Source organism: Anopheles stephensi, chromosome 2, assembly GCF_013141755.1.
Source record: "Anopheles stephensi strain Indian chromosome 2, UCI_ANSTEP_V1.0, whole genome shotgun sequence".
NCBI lineage: Eukaryota > Metazoa > Arthropoda > Insecta > Diptera > Culicidae > Anopheles > Anopheles stephensi.
This window is the reverse complement of record NC_050202.1, coordinates 20,182,401-20,207,500: the sequence shown is the minus strand read 5'-3', so window position 1 is coordinate 20,207,500 and position 25,100 is coordinate 20,182,401. Positions and strand designations below refer to the sequence as shown.

At 42.4% G+C, this 25,100-nt stretch overlaps 2 protein-coding genes across 2 annotated transcripts in view; one reads left to right on the top strand and one right to left on the bottom strand.

Annotated features, from left to right (window-relative positions):
- LOC118503556 (phospholipase B1, membrane-associated-like) overlaps positions 1 to 4,997 on the top strand; it is a 5,811-nt gene extending 814 nt beyond the window's left edge. The window contains exons 2-6 of the mRNA XM_036036964.1: positions 1 to 134; positions 3,298 to 3,909; positions 3,993 to 4,121; positions 4,275 to 4,436; positions 4,510 to 4,997. The exon at positions 1 to 134 is cut by the window's left edge and continues 325 nt beyond it. Coding sequence (XP_035892857.1) covers positions 3,305 to 3,909; positions 3,993 to 4,121; positions 4,275 to 4,436; positions 4,510 to 4,984 — 1,371 coding nt within the window. The 5' untranslated portion in view covers positions 1 to 134; positions 3,298 to 3,304 and the 3' untranslated portion in view covers positions 4,985 to 4,997. The remainder of the gene's footprint in view (positions 135 to 3,297; positions 3,910 to 3,992; positions 4,122 to 4,274; positions 4,437 to 4,509) is intronic.
- Positions 4,998 to 5,035: 38 nt separating this feature from the next.
- Positions 5,036 to 9,313, bottom strand: LOC118503555 (prisilkin-39-like). Its single transcript, XM_036036963.1, has 2 exons — positions 9,096 to 9,313; positions 5,036 to 6,286 (listed from the first exon to the last, which is right to left on the bottom strand). The coding sequence occupies exons 1-2, from the start codon at positions 9,111 to 9,113 to the stop codon at positions 5,258 to 5,260; spliced, it is 1,047 nt and encodes a 348-aa protein (XP_035892856.1). The 5' UTR covers positions 9,114 to 9,313; the 3' UTR covers positions 5,036 to 5,257.
- Between the last annotated feature and the right edge of the window lie 15,787 nt (positions 9,314 to 25,100).

Below are 25,100 nucleotides of genomic sequence, written 5' to 3'. Positions count from 1 at the left end.
TAAAGTATTTAGTTGCATTACAGCCGGGCTTTGGTCGTCAGTTGTTCGGTTCCGTTGCAACGCGAATGGTGTAGTTCTGGCACCACAGCAATCAAACGTCGTCAACACTAGGTGTTGTAGCCTGTATCCTGAGGGTGAGTGTCCGTCAAACCTGCAGTTGGCTCATTTGTGGTTCAGACCCTGCTGGAATGAGTTATTTGTTCTGAGTGTGTGTGTGTGTGTGTGTGTGAACCTGTGCGCCATAAAAAAGCCTTCCAACCAACGCCGGAATTCATTAGCGGAGAATGTAAATATCATCCAGCAGAGTTCAGCATAATGCAGCCAATCGATTACTGGCGATCCTTGTGTGGCGCCACGGTGCAATTGCACTCCACGCAAACATTCGAGCTCCACTTCTGTTAGTATGTGTGTGTGTACCCGTGTGTGTGAGTGCATGTGTGGGTCCTTGATTAATAGCGACGCTGTGTTAATTATTTCGTTTCCCTGTACCCGTATATCTGTGTGTGTGTGTGAATCACAGTGCGTACGTGTGATTAGCGTTGTTGTTGTGGTATTAATTAAATTAAATCGCGATAGACTGTTTACCGACGCACACAAAACCGGTGGGCACCGAGCTGTAGTTTGAAAAATACATGAAAATTACAAAAAAGAAAAGACTGGTCCACGCGCCACTGAGTGTGTGTGTGTGTGTTGAAACAAAACGTTATTTTCAGTTCGTTCTCGGTTTCAAATGTGTCACCGGCAGTGGATGGCCACTCGCTGCGGGATGCGGGTTCGAGCATGGGTTTTGTGTCCGTAAATATGGCTCACGTCCGAAGCAATTAGGATGGATGAAATATATATTAGAATGGGATTGTGTTTGATGTTTTTATTGCAAGGTAAAAATGAAATGGTCGATCAAAATTGTCTAGCTGAAAGTTATAAAGAACTCTGTCAATCATCATTTGAAAAAAGATGTTAATTGTAAAAATTGTAATTCCAAAGGATTGCTCCTTTTTTTATTTTTTTTTTAATTTTATTTTTTTTTTGCATATTTTAGCTTCATTTGTAATTTACTTATATGGTGTAAATAACTTATTTAAACATTTTTTTTTATAAATTAATTTTTAACAATTTTTCAAAGTCTTTTCGTGAAAGCAGCGAAGCTTCTTTTTGACTTTATAATCTGCTAGGACATACTGGGTTTACCAGACCTATTTATGACCACGTACCTAGGTAATCAACCCTTACTAAAGAGGAAGGCCCTGATGGGATTCGAAAGTTGATCCTATCGTCTGAAAGACCGGTACCCTGTCTGTCAGTCATCAAATCCCAAACAAAGCTTAGAATTTGAATATTGTAATAATGGCTTAGGGGCGGCGGAAGCGGAGGAAGCGACAGCGGCTCCGGTCTTCACACGGCAGCATCGGTGTTCAAGCCTCATCTGGACCGTTCCCCCATAGTGAGGACTGACTATCTAACTATGAGGTATGATTAAGTCTAGTAAGCAAGAAATGGCAGGCATGACCTAAGAGGTCGTTATGCCAAGAAAGAATACGATAATGGCTTATGACTTTTTTTCTGTTCATTAACTTAACAAAATTCAAAAATTGTGTTTCAATGTTAAAATCAAAGATGAACGATTTACAGCTGTTTCAGCTTCGGTTTAATGGTTGACGTTTAATGTCCAATCGATACATACTGTTTGAATGAGCTTTTTTAGATAGAATCAGACTTTAACTGAGAACCAATTATTAAATTAGTGGAATTTATAAGAGATCTCTGACCATTTCACACGACCTTGCGATTTCTTGAGACCTAGCTAAGAGTCTTCGCCTTAGCGTTACTCCACCGCCATACTGTAAACTGATTTTGTAACTATTTTCAAAAAGGAAAAAGAAGAAAAACTTAGCTTAATGTATGAAAAGAAAACGTAAAAAAAGAAACGCTTAAAATCCAGAATTTTTTTTTTTTGCTAAATTCTCTTCTTTGACACTACAACCTCTAAATGTTCAGGCCTGTCATCCCGTAATTTACCCGTGGAAAGGTGTCAGCCCTGAATAAGAAAGAGTAGGCTGTCTTGATGGGATTTAACATCCGATCCTGCCGTTGAAAGCCCGACGCCTGGGCAACCGAACCGCCCCAAATTGTCTTCTTCTTCTTCCTTGGCACTACTACCTCGAGAGGTCTCGGCCTGCCATTTCTGGCTTTCGGTGATTTTATTTTACCCGTAGAAAAGTAAAGCAGCCTTACGTACGGGGAGGCGGTGTGAATGGGATTCGAGCCCCGGCCCTGCCGTGTGAAGACCCCCAAATTTTCCCCCAAATTATCTACCCGTTGTCCAATTGTACTATCAACAACGCTTTTGGGATTGCCGAAACATTTTAGTAAAAAGGAAAACAATTTTAATAAATTTACAAGAATTCAGTTACTTTTTAGAACTATTACTTTGTTAGGTTAAGTATTAAGAATAAAAAAGTATATATAAATCACGTTGTATTAAATAATAATTCCTATGGCCCTTATGAGGTACAGAACAAAATTACAATCAAACAAAATGAAAATAAAATCATAAATTATGCTATGTTCAAGAGTTTGAATATAAAATCTTCATATTTTAATTGGATGAACATGTAAAGGTTTTACGTTTTATTTAAATTCGCTTAACAGTTTTTAGAATAAACCGTTTACAAAAATACTTGGGATATTTCTCTTTAGCAGCAGTCGATAAAGCATACAACCCAGTTCCAATCATTTTCCAAACAACCACGCACATCCAATTGGTACCCGATTGCTCTGGGACTGGGACCATAAAGGCTGGCCACTAAAAAACCTCATCCATCCACCCATCCCGAGGGTCGGTTGAGTACTTCCCCGTGTCCATGCACCATGTGTGTGTGTGCATCGTCAACAATTTCGTCATCACCGCTCGCATTCACAGCAGCAATGCATCTCACGTACGGCATCGGTTTGCCGAAAATTTGTGCTAAATATTTCAACTCACTCCCGAAGAAGAAAAAACAGCCCCAACTAGGTTTCGTTACGTGGTGCGGACGTGGTGTTTTCCATGCTCACGTGCAACCACCGGGATACTTTACTAACTTTCAACCATTTCAACAGTGTTCCTTGCATTTGGTTGGGAAGTATGTTTTCTTTACCGAAAAATCACTTTCGCAATCGCATCCGATACATTCCGATAATGCATTTAGTGGCAAGCATCGGTTCTGCACGTTGCAACTCAATCCCTCCCATCACTTTTAAACGATTGACTAAATTTAAATATTTCAATTTAACTTGTTCCGTGTTCTTCCGCGTTAGGTGAAGCATGTGGCATCGGCACGTAGTAAACAAAATGTTTTCCCGAAACTTGGCACTGCTCGGGCTGATTCTGTGCACATTCCATGGCACGTTGTATCGATCGGTGGCCGACGGAATGCTAACAGGCCACCAACCGCCAGCTCGCAACCGAATCAGCCGTGAGCGGGGCAACATACTGAAGAACCTGACCGGTACGCAGGAGTACGAGAATCACATCGTCACTAGCCGGTTGGATGCGTCCGAACCGGTCCGGATGATGTACCGTGGCATACGCGAGGTGTACAATCGATTGCTCGGACCGACGGGAATGCGTGATGAGGGTGTGTCACTGCAGGCCCGTGTACCACCGTACGTACCCTTTCCGTGTGATGTCCGTGGGTTCCGCAGTCCAACGCCACCGACCAGCGTGCATCAGCTGCGACCGGGAGACTTCGATGTGGTGGCAGCACTCGGCGACTCGCTGACCAGTGCCACCGGTGCAAACTCCAGACAGTTTTGGGAGTTACTGATCGACAACAGGGGTCTTTCGTGGTGCATCGGTGGTCAGGGTACGTGGAGAACGCATCTGACGCTGCCCAACATACTGAAAGAGTTCAATCCACGTTTGTTCGGGTAAGGGATGAATGGTGGACAGCTTTGTAGTAGAGGGAGATTTGTGGAATGATTTTTTGTTGTCCTATTCTTCGTTGCATTAGGTATTCATTTGCGGACTCGTACAATGTGCATCTGCCGTCGCAGTTTAATGTGGCGGAGATTATAGCGACGACGAGCGACATGCCTTACAATGCGGCTTCGTTGGTGGAGCGAATGAAGGCTGATCCACGGTAAGAACTTCGTTCCGGTGAATTCTAATGCAAATTTGCTAAAGCTGTCCAATGGGACAATCAATCGCATGATAAAGAATTTAACACAGAAACAGGATTCAATGTGTGATAATGTCCACTAAAGTTCTTTTCCACGATTATTTATCTTCACAGCGTTAATTGGAATAAACACTGGAAGCTTCTCACCGTGATGATAGGAGGGAACGACTTCTGCTCGGATGTATGCTACCAAACGAACGCCACCGAGTGGATCAATCGTGATCAGGAGAAGTACCTGCTGACAACCCTCCACTACCTCAAGAAGGTTATGCCAAGGTAATTTACTCCCGTCAGCAGCAAAGTGCATCGAGGGTATCTCAAGTATCTCTTTCGCCGCTATTCCTTCCAGAACTTTGGTCAACCTTGTCCCCTCGCCGCTAATAAATCTGTCATTCTCGATCGACAAAGTGCAAGCTCCGCTCACGTGCCAGTTCGTCCGCCCCATCGAATGTTCCTGTCTGTATGGACCAAAGTACTCGGGTCAGCGCAATCTTTACCGGCAGCTTGAGCGACGCTTCGTCAAGATTATGGAGCGAGTAAGCCATCGGCCAGAGTTCCACAGCAACGACTTCACCGTCGTCTATCAGCCATTCTACCGGGATGCAAGCATTTTCCATCGACGCGACGGAAAACCGGACCTCTCGATCATGGCCATCGATTGTGTGCATCTCAGCCAGAAGGGGCACGCCGTATCGGCGAACGGGTTGTGGAACAATATGTTGGAACCGACGCGTCACAAAACCACCGTGCTGAGGGAGCTGTTTGAAGACTTCAAGTGCCCCACGCCGGAAAACCCTTACATTAAGACGTACTACAACAGTTGAATAAAACCGTAAAGACTGGTTATGTTATTAACAAGTTCTTTATTCTTTTCGTTTGTATATTTTATTCAATAATTTCATCGCTTACGATGGTTCTGTACACATGTAGCAAAACAACGAATGAGGGCTGAGTAAATGAGAGAGGTCGGTGCGATGAGACGAAGAGTCTCGCTAATCCTAGGTTGATGAGTGTGCATGGGGGGAATCGTTTGAACTGACTTAGATGACATCACGCCCGTTCAGGGCGCGGGATGATTGGATGAGGTGAGCGTGAGCTTAGTGATGGTGCGGTACACCGTAGGTGGGACGCGGTGGTGGTCCGTACGAGGAGGATGGTGCACGGTACGACGAAAGCGACGATCCGTGCGATGATGGCCGATGGTGATGTCCGGAGGAGCCGAAGGACGGTACACCGTACGAGGACGATGGGATGGCAACGAACGATGGTCCGGACGAGTGAGATGAGCCGTGAGAGTACGATCCACCCGAGTGCGACGAGTAGGATGGAGCGGAGTAGTGGGACGACACGGAAGGGACTCCATAGCTGGAGGATAGCGATGGAGCACCGTACGACGAGGACAGACCCGAGAAGGAAGAGTGCGATGATGGTGCAGAGTAGTGAGAAGATACGGAAGGAGCAGAATAGTGAGAAGATACAGAAGGAGCAGAATAGTGAGATGAAACAGAAGGAGCAGAGTAGTGAGATGAAACAGAAGGAGCAGAGTAGTGAGATGAAACAGATGGTGCAGAGTAGGAGGACGAGTACGACGAGCCTCCCGAAGAGTAGCCATGCGAGGGCGTGAAGGAAGAATGCGATGAGTATGAAGGTGCCGAGTAGGACGAAGAGTGGGACGAGTACGATGGCACGGAGTACGACGAGTGAGATGGACCATGGGCGGCCTTGTAGTACTCAGCGACCTGGATGCCTTGCTGAACGTGTCCTAGCTCAATGCCGGTGGTCTTGCCGTGTCCATGTCCAGAGTACGAAGGAACTCCATAAACCGGCGACGGAGGTCCGTACGATCCTGACGGTGGTCCGTACGAGGACGAAATCGACCCCGAATAGCCACCACCTCCGTGAGATCCAGAGTTTTCATGTTCCAGCAGCGCTTCCTTCACCTTGTGCAGCAGACTGTGATCCACGTGCAGTCCCTCGGAGCTTTGATGACCGGGGCTAACAGCGATGTAACCACCATCGTCGTATCCACCGCCACCACCACCACCACCATGACCGTGACCATGGCCGTAACCACCATGAACTGGCGGTTCAGCACAGACGAGCGTGGCGCTGACCAGGAAGAAAATCTGGAACGAAAGAAACGGACACGTTTGCTTACTACGAACCTGTCACTTGGAGTTTATTTTAAGCTAAGGTCTTATCGAGAAAGGCGTCCATATTGCATAACCCACCCAAGAAACTTTACTTTCGAAAGGATCTTTACGTTTTAACTTTACCGACAAAAACAAAGAGGTTAAGTTGGCCGACCCGCCAGAGGCTTCGAGGATCGGACAACGTTCAAAAAACAAGCGAAATGCTCCGGCTACATGCGCGTACTTATGGAAAGAGAAATCACGGACCGCTAACCGGATCGAACGAAATGCCCACGCTTCCCCACAAAACCGGGCGTCATCCATACCGGGAAACGGCTCATATCTAGGCCCGCAGGGTCCCCCACCGCTTGCGTAACACAAAACGGACCATACCACTCGGAAGAAGGTGGCCAAACTCCTTTCTCCGCAGGGTTTTTTTAAGCACCCGGCATGTAGGCTAGCTGGTGTACATTGGCTGGGAGAAGGTGTTGATACGAAAGTACCCCTGTTTCGGTATGGTTACCTGTTACGAAGCAGAAACAGGATTAATCATGGCCGCGGGAGGCACTGTGGCGTTATGGTCCGAAGCAAAAACAAGTACGGTACGAACCGATGCTATAAGGTTAAGTTTGATGTGTACTTCCCTTCTACATCATCATCATCATCATCATCATCATTTGATGAGCTCACGTCATGAACGTACCCAAAACGAGCGATAATAACCCTGGAACGGAACGGTGGTATTTCTTAACGACATCTTTCCAAATGTTCCAGTTAAACGGCGCAAGTGAAAGTGTAACCGAGTACTGCGCTGATCTCCAGGATTACCGGACATTCATCGCGGGGGGACCATGACATAATCACACTTTAGTTGATACTGTCTGAAGAAAGTGCTGTCCGATTTCGTGTTTTTGCATTTCATCTTGCTTTTGCGCGGACATTAGCGTGATGCAACTCAATATTCCGGTATTCTGTGCAACAATGTGGCGGTGGAAAAGGGTGTTAGAAGCGGGCGGTACGATGCGATTGCACTCGAGAGAAGTTATTTCGAGTGACGGTAAGTTGTGTGTGGCTCATTAGCGGTCCGATAAGTGGAGCCTCTTGTGAGTGTGGTAGCCAGTGTTCAAACGACACAGGATCAATGGTATACATAATGAATGAATGGGTGTTTAGTTAGAGGTAATTATCGGTGATTCATCTGGGGCATAATAAGTAAATATTAGGTAAAGTGTAACTTTTCCTGATCGGGACTTGAAATTGAAATTAAGTTCTCTACTTTTTAATGTTTGATACAGTATTATCGTCTTCTAAGGATGCATCAAGGAATGTATTTTATATATTTAATTAATAAGCTGCTATTTTTTTTATTTTATTCAAATATAAGTGAAGTATGAAAATAATAAATAAATTTTTGGAAATTTTGTTCACGAAATATTTATTTTGAATTTTTGTTAGAATTATAATTTGAATTTAATAGAAATCGATAACACTAAGAGCTAGTAGTATAAAGCGGACGCAAAGGCATAGGAAAACAAAGAACAAACGTAGGGATGAACTTCTCAAAATGAACTCTCACAGATTAACTACCTCAATGAATCAAGTAAAGGAAAGATATGATAACATAAATTTGAATTTCAGATTGTGTACTGCCAGGTATATGTCTAAAACATGATATTTGATGAGAAAATATTTGTATGAAAATATTTTGAAAATTATGTAGAAACAATTTATGAGTTAGGGCACTAAATTATACTTGAATGCCTGGCTTTAATCTGTTTTAAAGTGAAGAACTTCAAGATGTTTGCGAGAAGTCTTCCATTAAAGCTTTAAATCATCAACTAAAGCCTTTTATAAGAAATTGTCTAAAATGATGAGAAAACTGTTTTATGAAAGAAACATAGAAAATAATCTAGAAATAAGAACATTTAACGAAACAAATTGTTCAAAAAGCTAAAGCAAATAACGCAGCCGATAATGCTGAAACTTAAATAACTGTACCGGCTTACGATGACACAAGCAAGAGAAGAGATCATTTCTAACAGCTAAAAACGATCAATAGAAAGGCTTTTAACAAAACACACATTCATCTTAACCTCAAGTTACATCATGTAGCAATTGATTGGTCACTCTTCATTATGCTTTTAATCAACCATTTAATTTGTTTCCATTTTCCCCCCCGGGATTTTCATTCGCTCCACACGTACACACACAACACTCCATTGTCACTTGTCCTTTTAATTGATCCTCTACGTTACGTAGCACAACCTCCAAGCATGCAGAACTCCCAAGCACGATGGGGGGGGCAAAAACCCAGCCACAGCCACGCTTCATAATGACACGTCTCTTGATGTTTTGCAGTTTTTTTTCGCAAACTTGTGGAGGAAGTAATTGAAGTGGATTGTTTTTGGGGTCTGTCTTGTTTTTTTCGCGGAAGCACGCAACAAAAAGGGACTTTACACTTTTATTTTTCTCTCTCCTATCGTTCGATCAATTGATCACTTTCACTTTGAACGGTACGTAGTGTGGCTTGATTTTTTTCCCCTTTTCTTAGGCTGTTTTGTTCAGCTCTTACAGGGTTGGGTGGGTTTTTCCCAACCCTAGGAATCAAACCAATCGTGTATCCGGTATTGCAGAATCACACAGTTTCATGAGCACTGATCGTTTTGTTTTCCCCATTCCGTCTGTCTGTCTGTCCCAAAAATTGCACTCCGCAGCTTAGACTTAACGAAATTAAACAAAGATCTTCCGTACACACTATCTGGCCGGTGGTTCACTTTCCATTACATGACGGTTACACACTTACCGCACTGAATCGATTCATTTTCGCCGTGTGGATTTTTTTCTAGGGTTTCTTTTATACGAGCACGTGTAAACGGGAGGAAAAGACGACGCACACGGGAAGGTTGTTGTGTTTTTTTTTTGGCAAGGTCGAAAGCCCAACGAAGTACAACGGATGAGTGTCGCTGCTTGCTGGAGCAGTTGGGCTCTGCACACTGTACGGTGATCACTGATGGCTTACCGGTAGCGTACAATCTCTTTTATAGGACGCTGCTCGATCTGCCAGATCTTGGCTTCGAGAGGGGTGGTCTCGCTGGCTCCATCTCGTCGAGTTGCGACCAGAAAGAGAGCGAACGGCTGCAACGCTGGAATCTCCTTCCCAACGCCGTACCGGAAAGGGTGGAAACTGCAGAAGCTCCTTCGACGCCGGCATCTTTCACTCGGGTCTCGGGTCTGGGCACAGTCGGGCATACACAGCTGGATTACGCGCCCATGGCTGTGCTGTTCGCTCCAGGTGCGAGGAAAATTTGGTTTTATTTTTGAGGGAATTATTATGTGTCCGAAAAACCACCTGTCTTCGTAACGTAACTCACGGTGGCACTGTGAGGGCTGCCGAAAGTCTGAAGTTTACCCTGTTCGGGATGGCTCTGGAAGAAGAGTTGTCTTCCCTGTTGTGTTCCTCCGTACACAATTAAAGACAATCCTTAGCGTAGCGGATTACGCAACGGACAGGATCGCTCCCGAAAGGAGCGTATACGCGTGGAAAAGTCACGGAGGCGATCACGACGGTATCGTCGACATTTCCAAACCGATGATGACCGCCGCGAAAGGTCTGTCATTTTTGTGTCACTTTGTGCCAGGGCTGTTGGTGCGTGTACTAGTTGGACGAGTTATTTACGGTTTGATCGCATTGATATGAGATGCGTAATTGACATTTACAGCGCTTTGCAATTGCTTGCGACTCTCTTTATGCGGTGTAGCAGGTTGACAGTAAATTTGCATGTTTTTTTTGCTCACTGAGAAATATATGTTTTTTTGGCTCGTTTTGTTTTCTGAGCGCAAATGACCTTTGTCGGGGAGATGTTTGTCAGTGCAACATAGGTAAAAGGGAACATTTTAATGGTCTTTATGCTGATTTGATGTAGCAGCGCGTGTTTGAATTTTTTGTATGTTTTCTTAAAACATTCACTTAAACCGAGGTTAATTACAATACCTTCTTTAGTTGCGGTTTTAGGGCCGTGATAGAGCAATGTCTTAGGATGTCTATTATTTGGATCTTTGCCGAACATTTACCATTCAAAGTGTTGAGGATTTTTTATTTAAATAAGAAAGAAAGTTTTGGTAACATTAGAAAGAGAATTTAACAAGCAGTTTACAGGATTTAATGATATTATTGATTGGATCATCAACATTTAGGCCTAATTGCTTGTAATAACATTATATTATAGCACAATTTCATCTGAAAATGTTAAAAAGTATAAAATTAATATTTTCAAATTAAAGTACTCGTGCTGAGAATAGTTTTATTTAAAAACAACAGAAAGTATTTTGAATAATAATTCTATCGCTCAAGCCTTAAATAATATCTGCGATTAAAAAGATATTAATGCCTACCGTCAGGCGTTCATGTTACACTTAATTTGAAGGTGTCCTCGTTAAACTCATGTTAATAAGAAGCTGGGACTGCCTAACAGAGACGTGTTCTAGATCTAACTATTCTTTAGTACACTTCTGAGACATGGGAGATGTTTACAAGGATTTTTAGCCTCAAATGTGTGAAAGGATATTGATAGAGGACCTATATTCATGAATAGAGGATGGCCTTCCATCTCCAATTGGAATGGAGTACGGGTGTTGATGTTTTCGTCGGAAAGGAGAGGACATTGAATTTGCAGATAACGTCGATGATTTCTGTACTGGGTCAAGAACGTCCTGATCAAGAATCTGTGTGGTCAACCTGGCCATATAATGGCTTGATAGACTTAATCATATCATATAGTTGGTTAGTAGTTCCTCATTATAGAAGTACAGTCTAGATGAGATTTCAACTCAGGTTGATGTCAGGAAGTTGAAAACCTGAAGAGAGTGGTTGTACCTTCACATACGAAAGAGGAGTGTATAACTTCTCGAATGTAGAAAGTACTACCTTATTGGCAAGGTTTTTTAATAGGTAATTTTCAATATTTTTATAAAAGCAAAACCACATAACCTCGAGATAAGTTTATCGAAACAAATCGATTAAGTGATTTTTCTACAGCTTCAACAAATAAAGGTTAATTATACCGGCTCACGCTTCTTTCTCTGCTCCAAAATTACGAAACACCTTCATTCTTCACGGACCCATGCCGTAATCAGAACACATCGTGGACATTATGCAAGCCACTCCCGATGTTGATGATCACTGAACACGACCACGCCACATTATTTCGCTCGTGGAGTGACCGCTTGGAAGGACAACATACACCGAAAAAAAAGAAGAAATATAAAACCACAGCTACATCCATCATACTCGTCTAGCTTTTTACAACAAAACCTTTTGTGACAGGCAACAACTGCTCTACAACTATTGCTTCTACCCCTCGGTATCCTCACACTCTGTTTGTGTCATTTGAAAGTGATCCCACGGCAAAGTCGAATGCGCTGGGTTTGTTCGAAAATCGATCAACCAACCGAACTAGATCACACTTGCATCCGACCAGCAGCAGCGGAAGCGTGGAAGGAAACTCGCAAACGAGACCACGAAGCACACATCCGAAATGGCCGAAAGCGTTTGTGACACATTCGGTTACATGGCGGAAGTTGTCCGCTGGCCGTCCTGCAGCAGGTTCGACCCAGGGGTTGACGATGTTGTCATCGCGACCGGCCGCCAAGTGTATGATACAATATCTTTGATTGCCGAAAATGTGGTAAAATTATGTACGCTGTCCTCCGTCTCTGTCTCTCCGGCGTTTTGTACTTGGGCGGGTTACTTGAGACACTCACTAGGAACCATTGTTTGATGGACTACTGGTGGAGAAATCCCCATTGCATAAGCCTGGCCGGGTGAAAGAAGAAATGTGCTCGTGGCCTAGTGGCCCACGAACGTTTGTTGCGGAGTTGACGAAGATAAAGTGAAGGGAACGGCCGTTAGCTCTGGAATGGTTCCGACGTTTCAACGACGGAACCTCCCTTGCAGGGTTTCGGTTCCGATCCGCAACGCCGACAGCTAGTTCTTTCACCCGGTTTGAAGGTGCTCAAAACGGTCGCTCAGCATAATCTGCCGATCGCGCCACTCGAAGTCCGAAAAGGTCGATTGAGTTTGCTGACTTCTGGGGGTGAGCACAGGGTTGTAATAAGTTGTGATAAATTCATAATTCCGACACCATAGCCACGCAGGAACATTATGCAACTGCAAGGAGCGGGCAAACGGTAATGCTAAACTTGGAAAGTAATCGAAAGCTGTTTGACCGGAGTTCTGCTGGAAGGAAGCGTCCACTCCAGGCAGCAGGTTAAATAAGATATCACAGTTCCCTGCACGCCTTGGACATCGGCCAACTACGGTGATTGATGGAGCAGCACAACAAATAATAACAGGGGCATCCCCCGAATCTACATTCTCCTGTTGGGAGTGACATTAACATGTCGTTTGGGAAGCGAGAGTCTCCAGTCCTCCGTTCATAATTGTTTAATTTAGTACTGTTTGTTTCGTTGTTCGCCATAAGATCAGCAATCATTTGGTCACCAAACTACGTCGGACAAAACTATGACAGTGTAGGACGAGGAGACGCAATGAGCAAGGAGAAGCGGAACGGGGAAAAAACCAAAATCCAATCGGTCCAAGATATAAAACAAATAGATTCGCTTTCGCGAATAGACGACCCGAGCCGGTTGGCAGGCCAATAAAATGCACATGGTTTACGTGACCGATCGCGATTGAGTTGATGGTTTTTTTGTTGGGTAGTTTCTGTGTGCTCCGGCTCTCGGTGATGTACTTTCATTTTCATTTCCGAGGGTACAGGTTGATGGGAGTGAAAATGAGGAGATGATGATTGAATGTGATGTCGTTGAGTGGAAGTCATTCGATGCATACCGCCATTAAGATGCGTCGTTGGGAAATGGTAGATGGTTGAGTCTTCCTTATGAGGTTCGGAGGCTCCACGAGGTTTAGTTTAAAGGAATTCAGGTCTAGACTCCCCGTTTGCTTTATTGTATGGTGAAGTTTAAGTATTTGAACATTTATTTTTAAACATTCAATACATAATTGGTGTTTGTTTTACCTTTGTTAAATAAAACCCTTGTTGAGTTTCTAGATTTTCCTGGTTTAACGACTTGCTAGAAAATGTGGATTCTGAATGGTTTATTAGACTTTGCAGGAGGTGTTAAATGAATACAAAATACATAATAAGGAAACTAATAAACATACAAATACATTTATAATATTTCGGTTACACCTAGCATATCCAGCGAAGGCTAGAAGTCATCTCAATTTATGAAGGCTATTCGACATCAATTAACGATCGCCAGCACGAGCCTCAATTTCTGGTCTTAAATAAGACATTTTTATTTAAAGGAATTGTTTTTGATAGATCAGGTCCTCTTCGAACTAGAGTAACCTATCCTGTATTCCTCACGAGGTCCCTCTTCGAAGTCCCTTAAATGAAGCTCATGAAGCAAGTGCCAATGAAGAAGTGTCTTGAACGAGGCTCATTTGAACGAAGGCCCATTTAACGAAGCATATACTTAATTATTTATTTATTTGACAAACACCACTTACTACAAGTACCAATTCCACTTCAATGTTACAAATAAAATCTGCTGCTGACCATAGAAGACTTTGATTCAAAATATCGATATTCGTTCAACTAATCAAAATTGAATTTTGGGCAATTCTAAACCACACAAACCTTTTTGAGCTGTAAGTCTTTTAAAGATTGGGAAGATACGACCATTAATTTTATGGTATTGTATAAATTTGAGAACAGCATTTGAGATGATGGTGATGCCACGAAGTTTGCATTCGGAAGATGGGGTGGGCATAGATTACGACTGCCGGGCGCTGAGTTGAACATCAGCAGGTATTTTGCTGACAGTACATTTACGGTTGCCGGATGAGCGCATGCTGAACCTCATTGAAGAACCTGCCAATGGGTGTCGGTTGCAGCGGGCGTCCCGTATGCCGTGGCTAGTTCGTGATCTGTCATCAGGTGATGGAGTGTGTGACCTGGCTCTGTCAGAGATGTCAACGACGGCGCTGACTTCAATTAACTTAGGGCATCACGAGGATGCGATTCCTGGTGTTCAGAGAATGGTTTTGAATTGTGCGTTGAGAAGTGTGTTGTCGTAACATTCACGAGAAAGCGCTGCCCTCTGGCGTACGACTACACATTAAACGGTTCTGTTATAGTCCGCAAAAGCTGTGTTAGGGATTTAGGAGTGTTCCTTGATGAGCAGCTGAGCTTCCACGAACAGCTCGAACACGTCGTCACCAACGGCAACCAGCTGATGGGTTTGCTTAAGCAACTTGCTCGTGACTTCACGGACCCGTTCTCCATCAAGACGCTCTACTGCTCCTTGGTTCGATCGGTGCTGGAGTATGCCTCCATTGCATGGTGGCCATCTGCTGCTCGGCCTCTGGCTCGTTTGGAATCCGTCCAGCACAAATTTACCCGGTCCGCGTTGCGCTTCTGGAGGGTTCAAGTGGACTACGACGCTCGCTGTGCGCTTTTTTTGCGACTATTTTTCGCGGAACTTTTGGACTACCGGATCGACTCCCCAACACTACTGTCTGGGCTCAAATTATACGTCCCAACCAGGGTGCTTCGCCCAAGGACGCTGCTTGACGTAGAGGCCTGCCCTTTCTCCGTATGTGCCGTGAATATAATTGTATCAGTAATCGTCACCAACCGGCGCTGCGCTTTTAAATTGTATTCGATCCGTCCGTCTTTATAACTGTTAAGTGTCTTAGCAATTAGGCTTCATGGGGGCTCTGCGTGGCCCGTTGCACTATAATGACAATAAACAATAAGAGACGTGAGCGCCGCTTCACCAGGAAAATCTGGAAAAAAGGAGTCTTTGTGGCTCTGAGTAGTCGAAATATGTTATAGAGTATGGTAGTATGCAGAAGTGCATACCAGATCCTTTCTCCTATTTCCAAACTCGTATTATCTCCAGGCAGAATAAAAATACAAATAAAAATTAAATTCAGCATATCACTTCGTTTGCTACGTTGTATGAACGGCTTTTCTTTGTTATAGAGTTTGATTGGATTTAATTTATGTCATAGTGGGCTTCTTCAAGAGATGCATGAAAACAATAATCCAATTTTCTATTAAATAACCCATTATGCATTCCATTATTTTAGCTTCCGATTATACCTTCAACCCTCATCCAATAAGGAAATACGTCTCGCATAAGTATTCAAATATCATCCACCCAGTCGCGATCTCGCGTGACAGTTAAGTGCTTCATTTTTTTCCTTTCGCATCACTTACTTTGCATTTGCGATAACAATTAGCACAGTTTACCATCGCCCAGAAAACCACAAAGGGGTTGGGTACCGTATCCAACCCTGCTTTAAGCCGTTGCTCCTAAATAAGGAGAACTCACAAAATCTGCAACTTTATTATCGCAACAAAGAAAGCTCTGCTTTATCGGCTTTATGTAATCGTGTTAAGCACACACACACACACTGGAGGGGAAGCGGGACATAAATGCATCCCCCCCTTTAACTGCAGACAGAAAAAATGGAACAAAAAGTTGATCTGATTTGCTGCTCTTTTTTGTTTCGTTACCATTCGGCCATGTGTACCACGTTTCACGTGATGCAACCTGCCATGACACTGACGCGAGCGGAACGGTTCAAAGTTGGCACGAGATGATGCACCACGGTCGGGCTTGGTAAGAAAGTGCTAAAGTAACAGCTAGTTGTGTGGTGGCAAGAAAAAGCGAAAGAGAGAGAGAGAGAGAGAGAGAGAGAGAGAGAGAGAGAGAGAGAGAGACTAAAAAACCTAAATAAATCCAATTTATCCGAAACACCTTGCAGTGCACCGATGCAGCACGCGGGATGGGGCGGTTTCTTACATCTGGAGCAGAAGTAGTTTTATTTCCTCTTATATATATTTTTTTCGCAACATAATTGCATAATTATGCATTTCGTTCCGAGCTGTCGAGCTTTGCGAAAAAGAGTGAACGAAATAAAAAAAAGTCCAAAAATGAAAATCACACATTTTTCAGCTCGCAAAATGATTTTGATTTGCGCTTCCCATTTCCCTTTCAGCAGTGTGTGTGTGTGTGTTTCTGGTGTATGTGTGGCGGTGCTTGTATGACTGCGTGTAAGTACTGCTAAAGTAAGTCGCGTAATTCGTGTCGCACTACTTCACGCCTTCATCATTTAGTCACTCATTAACTTCACGTTCAGCAGGAGCAGCAGCAGTGGAGGCTTTTACTGCTTGTTGGTTCGTTGAGTGTTCCATTAGTGTTCAGGAACAAACGCTTCTTCTGCTGCTGTTCGTCACCGATGCGGTTAATTTGTGTCGCACCACTAGCAAAGAAAAGCATCGGCCGAGTCCGCAAATTGAGTGGGTTAAATTTGCCTGTACGAGCGATGGGTGAGCTTTTTTTTATTCACAGAGCTGTTTAGCGAAATTGCTCATTGTTGGCACCTGTATGTGACAGGTGGAAATGGGTTACACAATCGGGCAGGCTACAGTTTACAGATGCTAACAGTTTATGGAACGGTTAGAAGAACGTCAGCTTGGAGCAACGCACAGCGCCGGTGCCCGGTGCTAATCCAGGCGAGCGAATTTATTATCAGATGTTGATTGCGGTTATCGCATCACTAATTAACGTAGTTACGTACATTTTATGATATTGCGCGGTGTTTTTGTGTGCCATTTATGGAATTTTGGGACAAACTGCTTAAATTGGCGAAAAGGGAAAGGTTGGGCTTGTACGGGACAGTGTATGATGGACTGTACCCTGCGTGCGTGGAGTTTATTACCAGATTACTTCGTTGCGAGCGAAGGAGATTGCGAAAAGCTCAATTTTTATGTTATGTTGAAGGATTCTTAAAAATCTATAGCTATATAATATAAAATGATTACAATACAAGTTTTTGGTCCTTTGTATTCTTGATTTCTGTAAGCAGGTCTGAAGGTATAATCATGCCAATGCACTCAGTATTGGCATTCCTTTGACATCTGGGGTGCGATTTTTATCCAATCTCTTGAATGCATGCAGTTCGCGGATGACATCGAAATCATCTAAATATCTACTTGTCGTTGCCTCTGACTGTGATAGAGCCCGCCTCGGAAGCAGACTCTCAGTTGACGGTGACTATCACGACGTAGTAGAGGAGTTCTAGTACCTTGGTACCAGTGGTGGATCAACCTAGGAGTGGAAGGAGCGGCCGTTCGGGGCCTCGTCGGTTAAGGGGCTTTCGTCAGCGAGGGAAATCCTGTTGTTTCCCTCTAATATCACAATTAGAGGGGCCTCAACTGCCATTCCGCTCGCGGCCTGCAAATATCTTGACCCACCACTGCTTGGTACGATCGTGTCAAGAGGTATAATCCGTGCGATACGAGGTGTAGAAAAGCACAGCGGGCTTTGTTGGCTGGGTCAGCTGAATTCTAACTTGTCGGATGATTGGATGCTTGCGAGGTTGAAGGAACACAGCGCTGGTTCTATTTTCCTGGAAAATGATTGACAAGCTAGCCTTGTTCTCCATCCTGAGCAGACTTAGAGGGAGTAGAAGATGATAGGCAGGACAAGAACCCTCTAGAATAGATAAACCCCTTTTACAAAGGCAAATAATTTCAGAAGTCGAAAGCCTAGAGAGAGTTGTTGTGCTTTTGAATGTGATGGAACACTCAGAAGAAATTAGAAGATGCAGAACTCTCTAGAGGTTTTTTTTTGAGGTTGAGAATCATGAGAGCGGTACACGTTTGGGGTGAAAAATACCTTCTTTTTTGTATCGTTGTCCTCACCACAGGGTTTTTTCGTAGAACTACATCAACAGCGTCGGACTTCACAACAGTGTTGGTGATCGTTACTCATCCAACTTCAGTAAAGTGACAAACTTTTGGGTTTCAAGATGCTTTAGATAATCCCTGACTGATAGGATTCTCCTCCATGGCAGGATAGACTTAACAGTTGAAGTTTAATTAAAACATTGGGCGATAGTAACTGCCAATTTTTTAGTTATTGTTTCAGAAATTCAATAAAGATATCCTGACGAATCTAAAGATAAAAGTTCTTTAACTCAATACCTCTTAACCTAACTCCTTTTAATTCCCGCCTATTTTTGGTGCATCCAGTTTGATGGAGAAATTGAATAATTTTTAATGACTACGCTTATTAATCTACTTAGATACCAAAATCTCCCAATACTACATGATGTCCTGTCTCATGATCATTTGTGTTGTGATCTCTTCGATTGTCTGATGTATTAATTAATAACGTGAATGTCTGATCCACTGAAACATGCTTTAATCCCCTTCATGATACTGAATGTTTCACCATATTGTCCATGTTTTTTTTCTGCCTTAATTCATCCTAATGATCTCGTATCTACATCCAAAGACAGGAAATCCTTCAAAGCCCCTGAATTTGGGATATTTATGTTGTGGCTCCAAAAAAGACAAACCCATCAACCAATAGCCATGTTTTAACACCTTCACTCAACCTAATGTGATCAACGTTCCCTGCTGTGTGCTCGTGACGCTACTTACACATGTCCACCATCTTAATTTGGCTACGAAAAAACACCACACACGAGATCCGATGAGAAATGGTCAACCTTTTCCCCCATTGCTCCGATGACGAACCATTTCAATCAATCATATTCAATTAATAAATGCTCCGACTGAAAGCTAACGATCGCTTCATAGACCGTGTGCGGAGAAGATTTGTTCGTGATCGTTCTTGTAGGACACACCGGCTGCAACCCTTACGCAATGCAAATGCACCATAAGAAATGCTTCGTTCGAACACAGAAGTGATTAATAGCGGCCGCCTCATCCGGCAGGGAGTTGGAGAGCGAGAGAGAGATTAGTGTGGTCCATACTCCAGATTCTGATACGGCTACAAATTGTAGAGTTTGTTGTGGACCCTCCCATAAACCTGAGACTCCTTTCACTGGCCGGACGGTGTCGCCCCTGAGATGGGACTTAATAGCACACCGTTTAAACAGTGTTTCCGTGTGCCGAAAATACTTTTACAGGGCCACAACCACATTCCGTTACACTATCGCAAACGCCTAATCTACGGTCGAGGCACGAACATCTGTTGCGCAAGAATGGATAATGGAATGCTTATGAATCGCGAGTCTCATTCAGCCCGTCAACAATGAGAATTAGTGCATCATTAAACCATTAGATGCGGGTTTTGTTGGTAGCAATTCTCAGTTAGGGTGGCAAATGTTAAAGTTAAGTGACAATCAAACGGAACGACCCGCAATGGTACGAATTCGCTGTGTTGCGAATCACGCCCAACAACACATTAGAAGCGAGCTAAAGAAATGGGAGCAGCAAAGTCTTTCGTGCCGGTGAAGCTATTTTATGAATGAAATGGGAAAGCTCTGCAGACGGGTTGAAATTCCACGCCGCCGAAAGTGATGCTGAACGAAAGTGAGACGATCTTATCGGAACTAATGAAGAGACTTTGATCGATATAACGGTGTAATTAAATCATCTGGTCTCTTTCATAATGTAAGTGTTTTACGGGGCTGCAATGGAAGTGTGCTGTTAGGTAGGGCTGGTATGCACTCAAGGGGGAACTCATGCATGTGCGAAAGGGTACTGGAATCACGTAATGAAAAGGAGATCTAATGCTTGAGTTGAAGATTCAATTGTTTTAGTGCACGAGATGACAAAATAAAGTGTTTTAATGGTTTTATATAGGGTTTAATAGCTAAAGAAAGGGCCGTAATTTCTTAGAAATTTGTGTTAAATCACATTTGCTTGGATATGCGAAAGAAAGAAAATGCAAATTTATGACAAAATAGATAATAGAGTATATAAAAAAATCTGTTAAAAATAAAAATAAAAAGAACAATAGAAAAGACGCTCAAAATGCAGCAATAGTTAAACAAATATTAAGAGGAAATAAAAAAGGGTTAAATACAGAAGCATTGATGAGCAAAGAAGAAAAGGACAAAAAGTCAGGAGTAAAATCTGTTTGCTCATAGCTGCAATGCTAGATAAAAATAATATCATAATAAAGTAATAAATATTTAAAAGATAATATTTGAAATAAGTAAAAGGTATGTAAATAAAAGCACAAAGCAATGAAATGTCCTCGTTCTTGAAGATGAAAGCTATTCAAAATAAAGACAAACGGGTTTTAAGAGCTTTATTATATACGGGCATCATGGTGAATGCGCATAACTTATAAATAATATAATAAAGTGAGTAAAAGAGAACAACAAACTTAACATAAAAGGATAAGAAGGAAAGCTTAACAAAAAGAAAAGATTTGCCAATCAGTGCAATATACAGGGTTTTTCAGTTGATAAGGCAATAGCATCCATTTTTATTGCAGGTTGCTAAGATGAAATAGCAAATAAATCTTGTTGATATGGAAACGACTTCAGATGATAGAGGAATCAAATACCTTTTTTTGTGACGTCCTCATATGATATTGTCATAGTTGCCATTGATATTGTACACGACCTCCCAGCGTACGTGCAAGTACGTACAATTTCAACGGCTACTTTGACAATATTATATGAGGCCATCAGAATAAAAGGTATTTGATTTCCCAGTCATCTGAAGTCGTTTCCATATCGAAAAGATTTGTTTGCCAAATCATGTAACAAGCCTATCATTAAAATGGATGCTATTGCCTTCTCAACTTAAGAACCATGCATTTGAATTTTTATTTGAATTTTATTTGAATTTTATTTAAAAAAAAAACGGTTTTCGAGCGGCCCGGTGGTAGTTGCGATAGTGGTCTTCATACGGCAGGACCGGTGTTCAAATTCCATCTGGGCCATCTGGCCCCCATAGTGAGGACTTACTATCCAACTAGGCGGTATCCAAAAGTATACTAAGCCAGAAATGCCAGGCATAACCTAAGAGGTCGTCAAACCAAGAAATTAGGAAAAAATTGTTTAAAATATCGTTTCTGAAATATTATGTAGGAGTTTTAAAATAATTTGCAGCATCATTTTTTATACGTCAATTTTTCAATTTATTTTAGCAATTTTTAATTTGATAGAATTTTGAAAAAAAAATTCGTGAATTTTCTATACGATATAATAAATAAGCATGGCCATCCATATTTTATACAATATTCCTGTGGCACTTATAACTCACTCAACACACAACAGATTTTATTGTTAACGCCAATCAACTTTTTTTTGTTGCTTTTTTACTTTTTTTGCTTAACTTTAACTTGTTGTTATCATTTTTTTTCTGTCCAACCGTGAACCGGAACTAATCCTACAGGATGCATTTTTCGTTTGTTTTCATGTTGCGTTCCAACCCTCCCAATTCAGAACACAAAATGGTCAAGCCGGCTTGATTGCGGTTAAGGCTGAAATGAGAAGCAAAAAAGACCGAGTCAATAATCGCAACTATCGCATCGGCTGGGACTGTTTTTTTTGGTCGGAACAGTGAAAGTTGAACAATGTCAGTGCATTGCATGATCGCGCAGGAGAAAGAAGCAACCGCGAAAATGCCAACGAGCAAAAAAAAGTCGCCCTGGCCTCCTGGTTAACCTTCACTAATCCTACCCCAAGAGGGAAGAGAGTGAAAGGGGTTAGCAGGGTATAAGGGAACACCCTCTGAGCTGTTGGATACGGTACGGACGCTATATATCATCTGTTATGTCCACAGGCGCTTCTAAGCTGAAGAGAATGCATTTTTCCAAGTTCGACATGTGTTGCGTGTCTGTAGCATCAAAGCATCATTAACCTCTTCACAGGATGGGACGGATGATTGTCATCGCCGGTTGACGTAAACGCGAGTGAAAGAAGGCAACTGTCATTTGTGTTGTCCGGACGAAATACGACGCACATTTACGGCCTGTTTTTTTTTTTTTGGGTGGACAAACCCCTTATCCCTGCCCGGAAGCCCGGATGAAAGGAGCTGAGTGAGGAGAAAAAAAAAGAGTTAATGCTCGTATCAACGGACGGTGAGCGCCCAGATGACCGTTACAATGGCGTGTAAAAGTAAACCTCATCACAATGGAAGCTTGTGGGTCGTCATGGTGAGTGCGCGGTATTTCGATACGCACTCAGTTTGACATTAGCGAACCCTGGTACGACATTAGGACGAACCATTGTTAGTGGTACCAGCTAGGCAACTTACGGTGCAGGTGTGTGCTAGTAGTAGTAGCCATAATTGTCAAAACAGTCAGTCACATCCACAACACCATGTCATCGGCGTTGGCATGGTAGCCGAGAGAGTCTCCCAATGGCCAGCACCTTCTACCAGCGTCTACCATGATTGATTATTTAATTGATGAATAGCTTGCCAAAAGTTGAGCCGAAATACGCTTTCAGTACCACTCATGCAATAAACGTGTGTGAGGTGGGATCCCTCTAGATATGTGTGTGTGTGTGTCTGAGTGTTTTGGGAAGAAAGGTTTTATTTTTCGGTGAAAGGAGCAGTGCGCTTGTTGCATGACGATGATCATCTCTTCAGCATTGGATATGGAATGATAGCGGTTTTTTTTTCTTTATTTGCCTGGCTTTCCTCGTTTCTACTCCGTTTGTTTGGATGTTTTGGCATACATCGGTGGCCCTCATGCAAAAAAACATCGATGGCGGAGAGATTATGAAAGGGATTACTTACAAAATCAATACACTGCACTGCATGGTTTCGGATTGGCTGGCTGATGTAGGAGAGCGTCGATTACGATTTATATCGGGATCGGTTACGGCTGACAGGGTTAAGCGTGTTAGGATTTTTTGGGTGCGATGGGAATTGTTCGGCAAATGGACGGACGGATAAAAAGGTCACGAAATAAAGAAAATAGTTCGTGGACAGTGTATGGCGAGGTTTTGCGTTATTTGGAAGATAGATTTCAAACATTTGTTGTCAAGTCTTATTGGACTGATTTGATTGAGAGGATGGTTTTGGACGAAAGGAATGATTCGTTTATTTTATTATTTTAATTTTATTTATCTTTCTTTTAAATGGTGAGTGGGAAAGCACTTTCTTTCATTGAAGTTAAAGTTCGCTAAACGATTTTTCCTTCTTGAGTAATAAACATGTTTTATGATTTTTTCTATATATTGTTACTATCTCTTTAAGCTTATGGTTGGATATGTTCTTATCATTTGAAGACCCTTCAACTGCTATTCTTTTTTTATACATCAATATGATTCACTTTAGATTTTTTAAATTAGTTTTTACTTGAATAAATTTTTATCTTAACCACAATTTTTAAAGCATTTTATATTTTTGTGTAATAGTTTCATAAAACTGTATCTTAAAGTGATAAGTCGTAGGCATCTTTTGCTAAAAGTGTTAACCTTTTTATTTCTAGATTTTCTATTCTTGTCCACCAATAACTGTATAGGCTGGTTATTCATCAATTTTCAGCCGAACTGTTTCCTCGTTGCAAGAACGGACCACATGACTGTTTGGTAAAAATAAGTATAGTACTCCAGCATTTGGCTGACATAGTTAAGAAGGACGTTACGCTATGGAAATGAATTATTTGTTAACTTCATGCAGGGTGACACGAATCGTTTTGTCGAACTGCGTATCTTCTTCTTCTTTTTTGGCACTAAAACATCAAAAGGTCTCGGTCTGCCATTTCTGGTTTTCGGTGACTCGATTTTACCCCAACCAAGGTTGTCACCCAAGCAATACGGCCAGGCCGTTCTTTATGAATAAAAAAAAAGGTTGTCATCCCTGCGTGCGAGGAAGCCGTGTGACGACCGACACCGCCATCGCCTTTGCCGCTGGACCGCCACAGCTGCGTATCTAGTGGGTTTTATATTTTTGAAAACAGAATAATTTATCCAAGACTCTAGTTATGACATAATGCAACTAATGAAATTATCAAAAATTTAACCTATGATTGGGAACAAAATTTCAATGGTTTTTTCATTATTTAAGTTTTGATTAAAAACGTTGAACATTTCTTGCAAGAGATGCTCATCATGAAGCGGTTTACCGTTTATTTGAATCGTTCATTTTCCAAAGTGTGCATGCGGATTGCATACCTTCATGAAAAAACATCGCCTGGGTATGAAAAGCAACGGTCTTTGTTCTTTGAGTTTAGTATAACATTTTGATGAGTTAGAATCCTTAATAATATACAGAAAGTAGTTTCGATCATCATTGTTGTCAAGAAATCATAAATAAAAGTAAGAATTTAATTATTACGTTTGTAAAAATCATTCAATTGTTCGCTTTGGAATATAGCTCTGAACATCGATTTAACACACAATTGCATACCATCAGGCGTAAATCGAATCATTTGCATCGAAATAATGCTATCCTCCTAAATGTACGCTAATAACGTGTTCTAACGAATGGTAACGTTACTGCATCACGTTACATGCTGTGGGGGTCGTTTTTACTTCGCGTCTTCAGCTGCCTACAAGTTTAGCTTGTACGATTATGCGTTGTACGAAACCAATAAACGGTGATACCGGTTTCTCGAGCCCCCGTCTCGTTATATTGATTAGCGGCGCGTTGTTTTGATGTTCTCGTGCGATGAAGATACTAAAGGGGGAGGGTGTGGTAATAACGGATAGTTTTATCTCTAGGCCTCCCCAAAAACTATGAAGCCAATACAGCTCCAAGGACGACGAGATTCTTTGATATTCAAGGTCACTGAGCTTCAAGGTTTTTTCTTTGTTCAGTAGACGAGGACTTTTAGCAGAAAAAAATCCTTTTGTTGGAGAGGGGGCCACCCATACCGTTAATACTATCACCGACACTAACGCGACAGTGACTTGCTAACTATGCCGAACATCATTGATCATTTCCGCTAATCTTCACCCTCGGGAAGAAGCTGTCAGGAAGGAACAAAAACGACCACATCTCTCCCTCGCCACATCAAAACTTCTACTGCGATACGGCGTTATGGC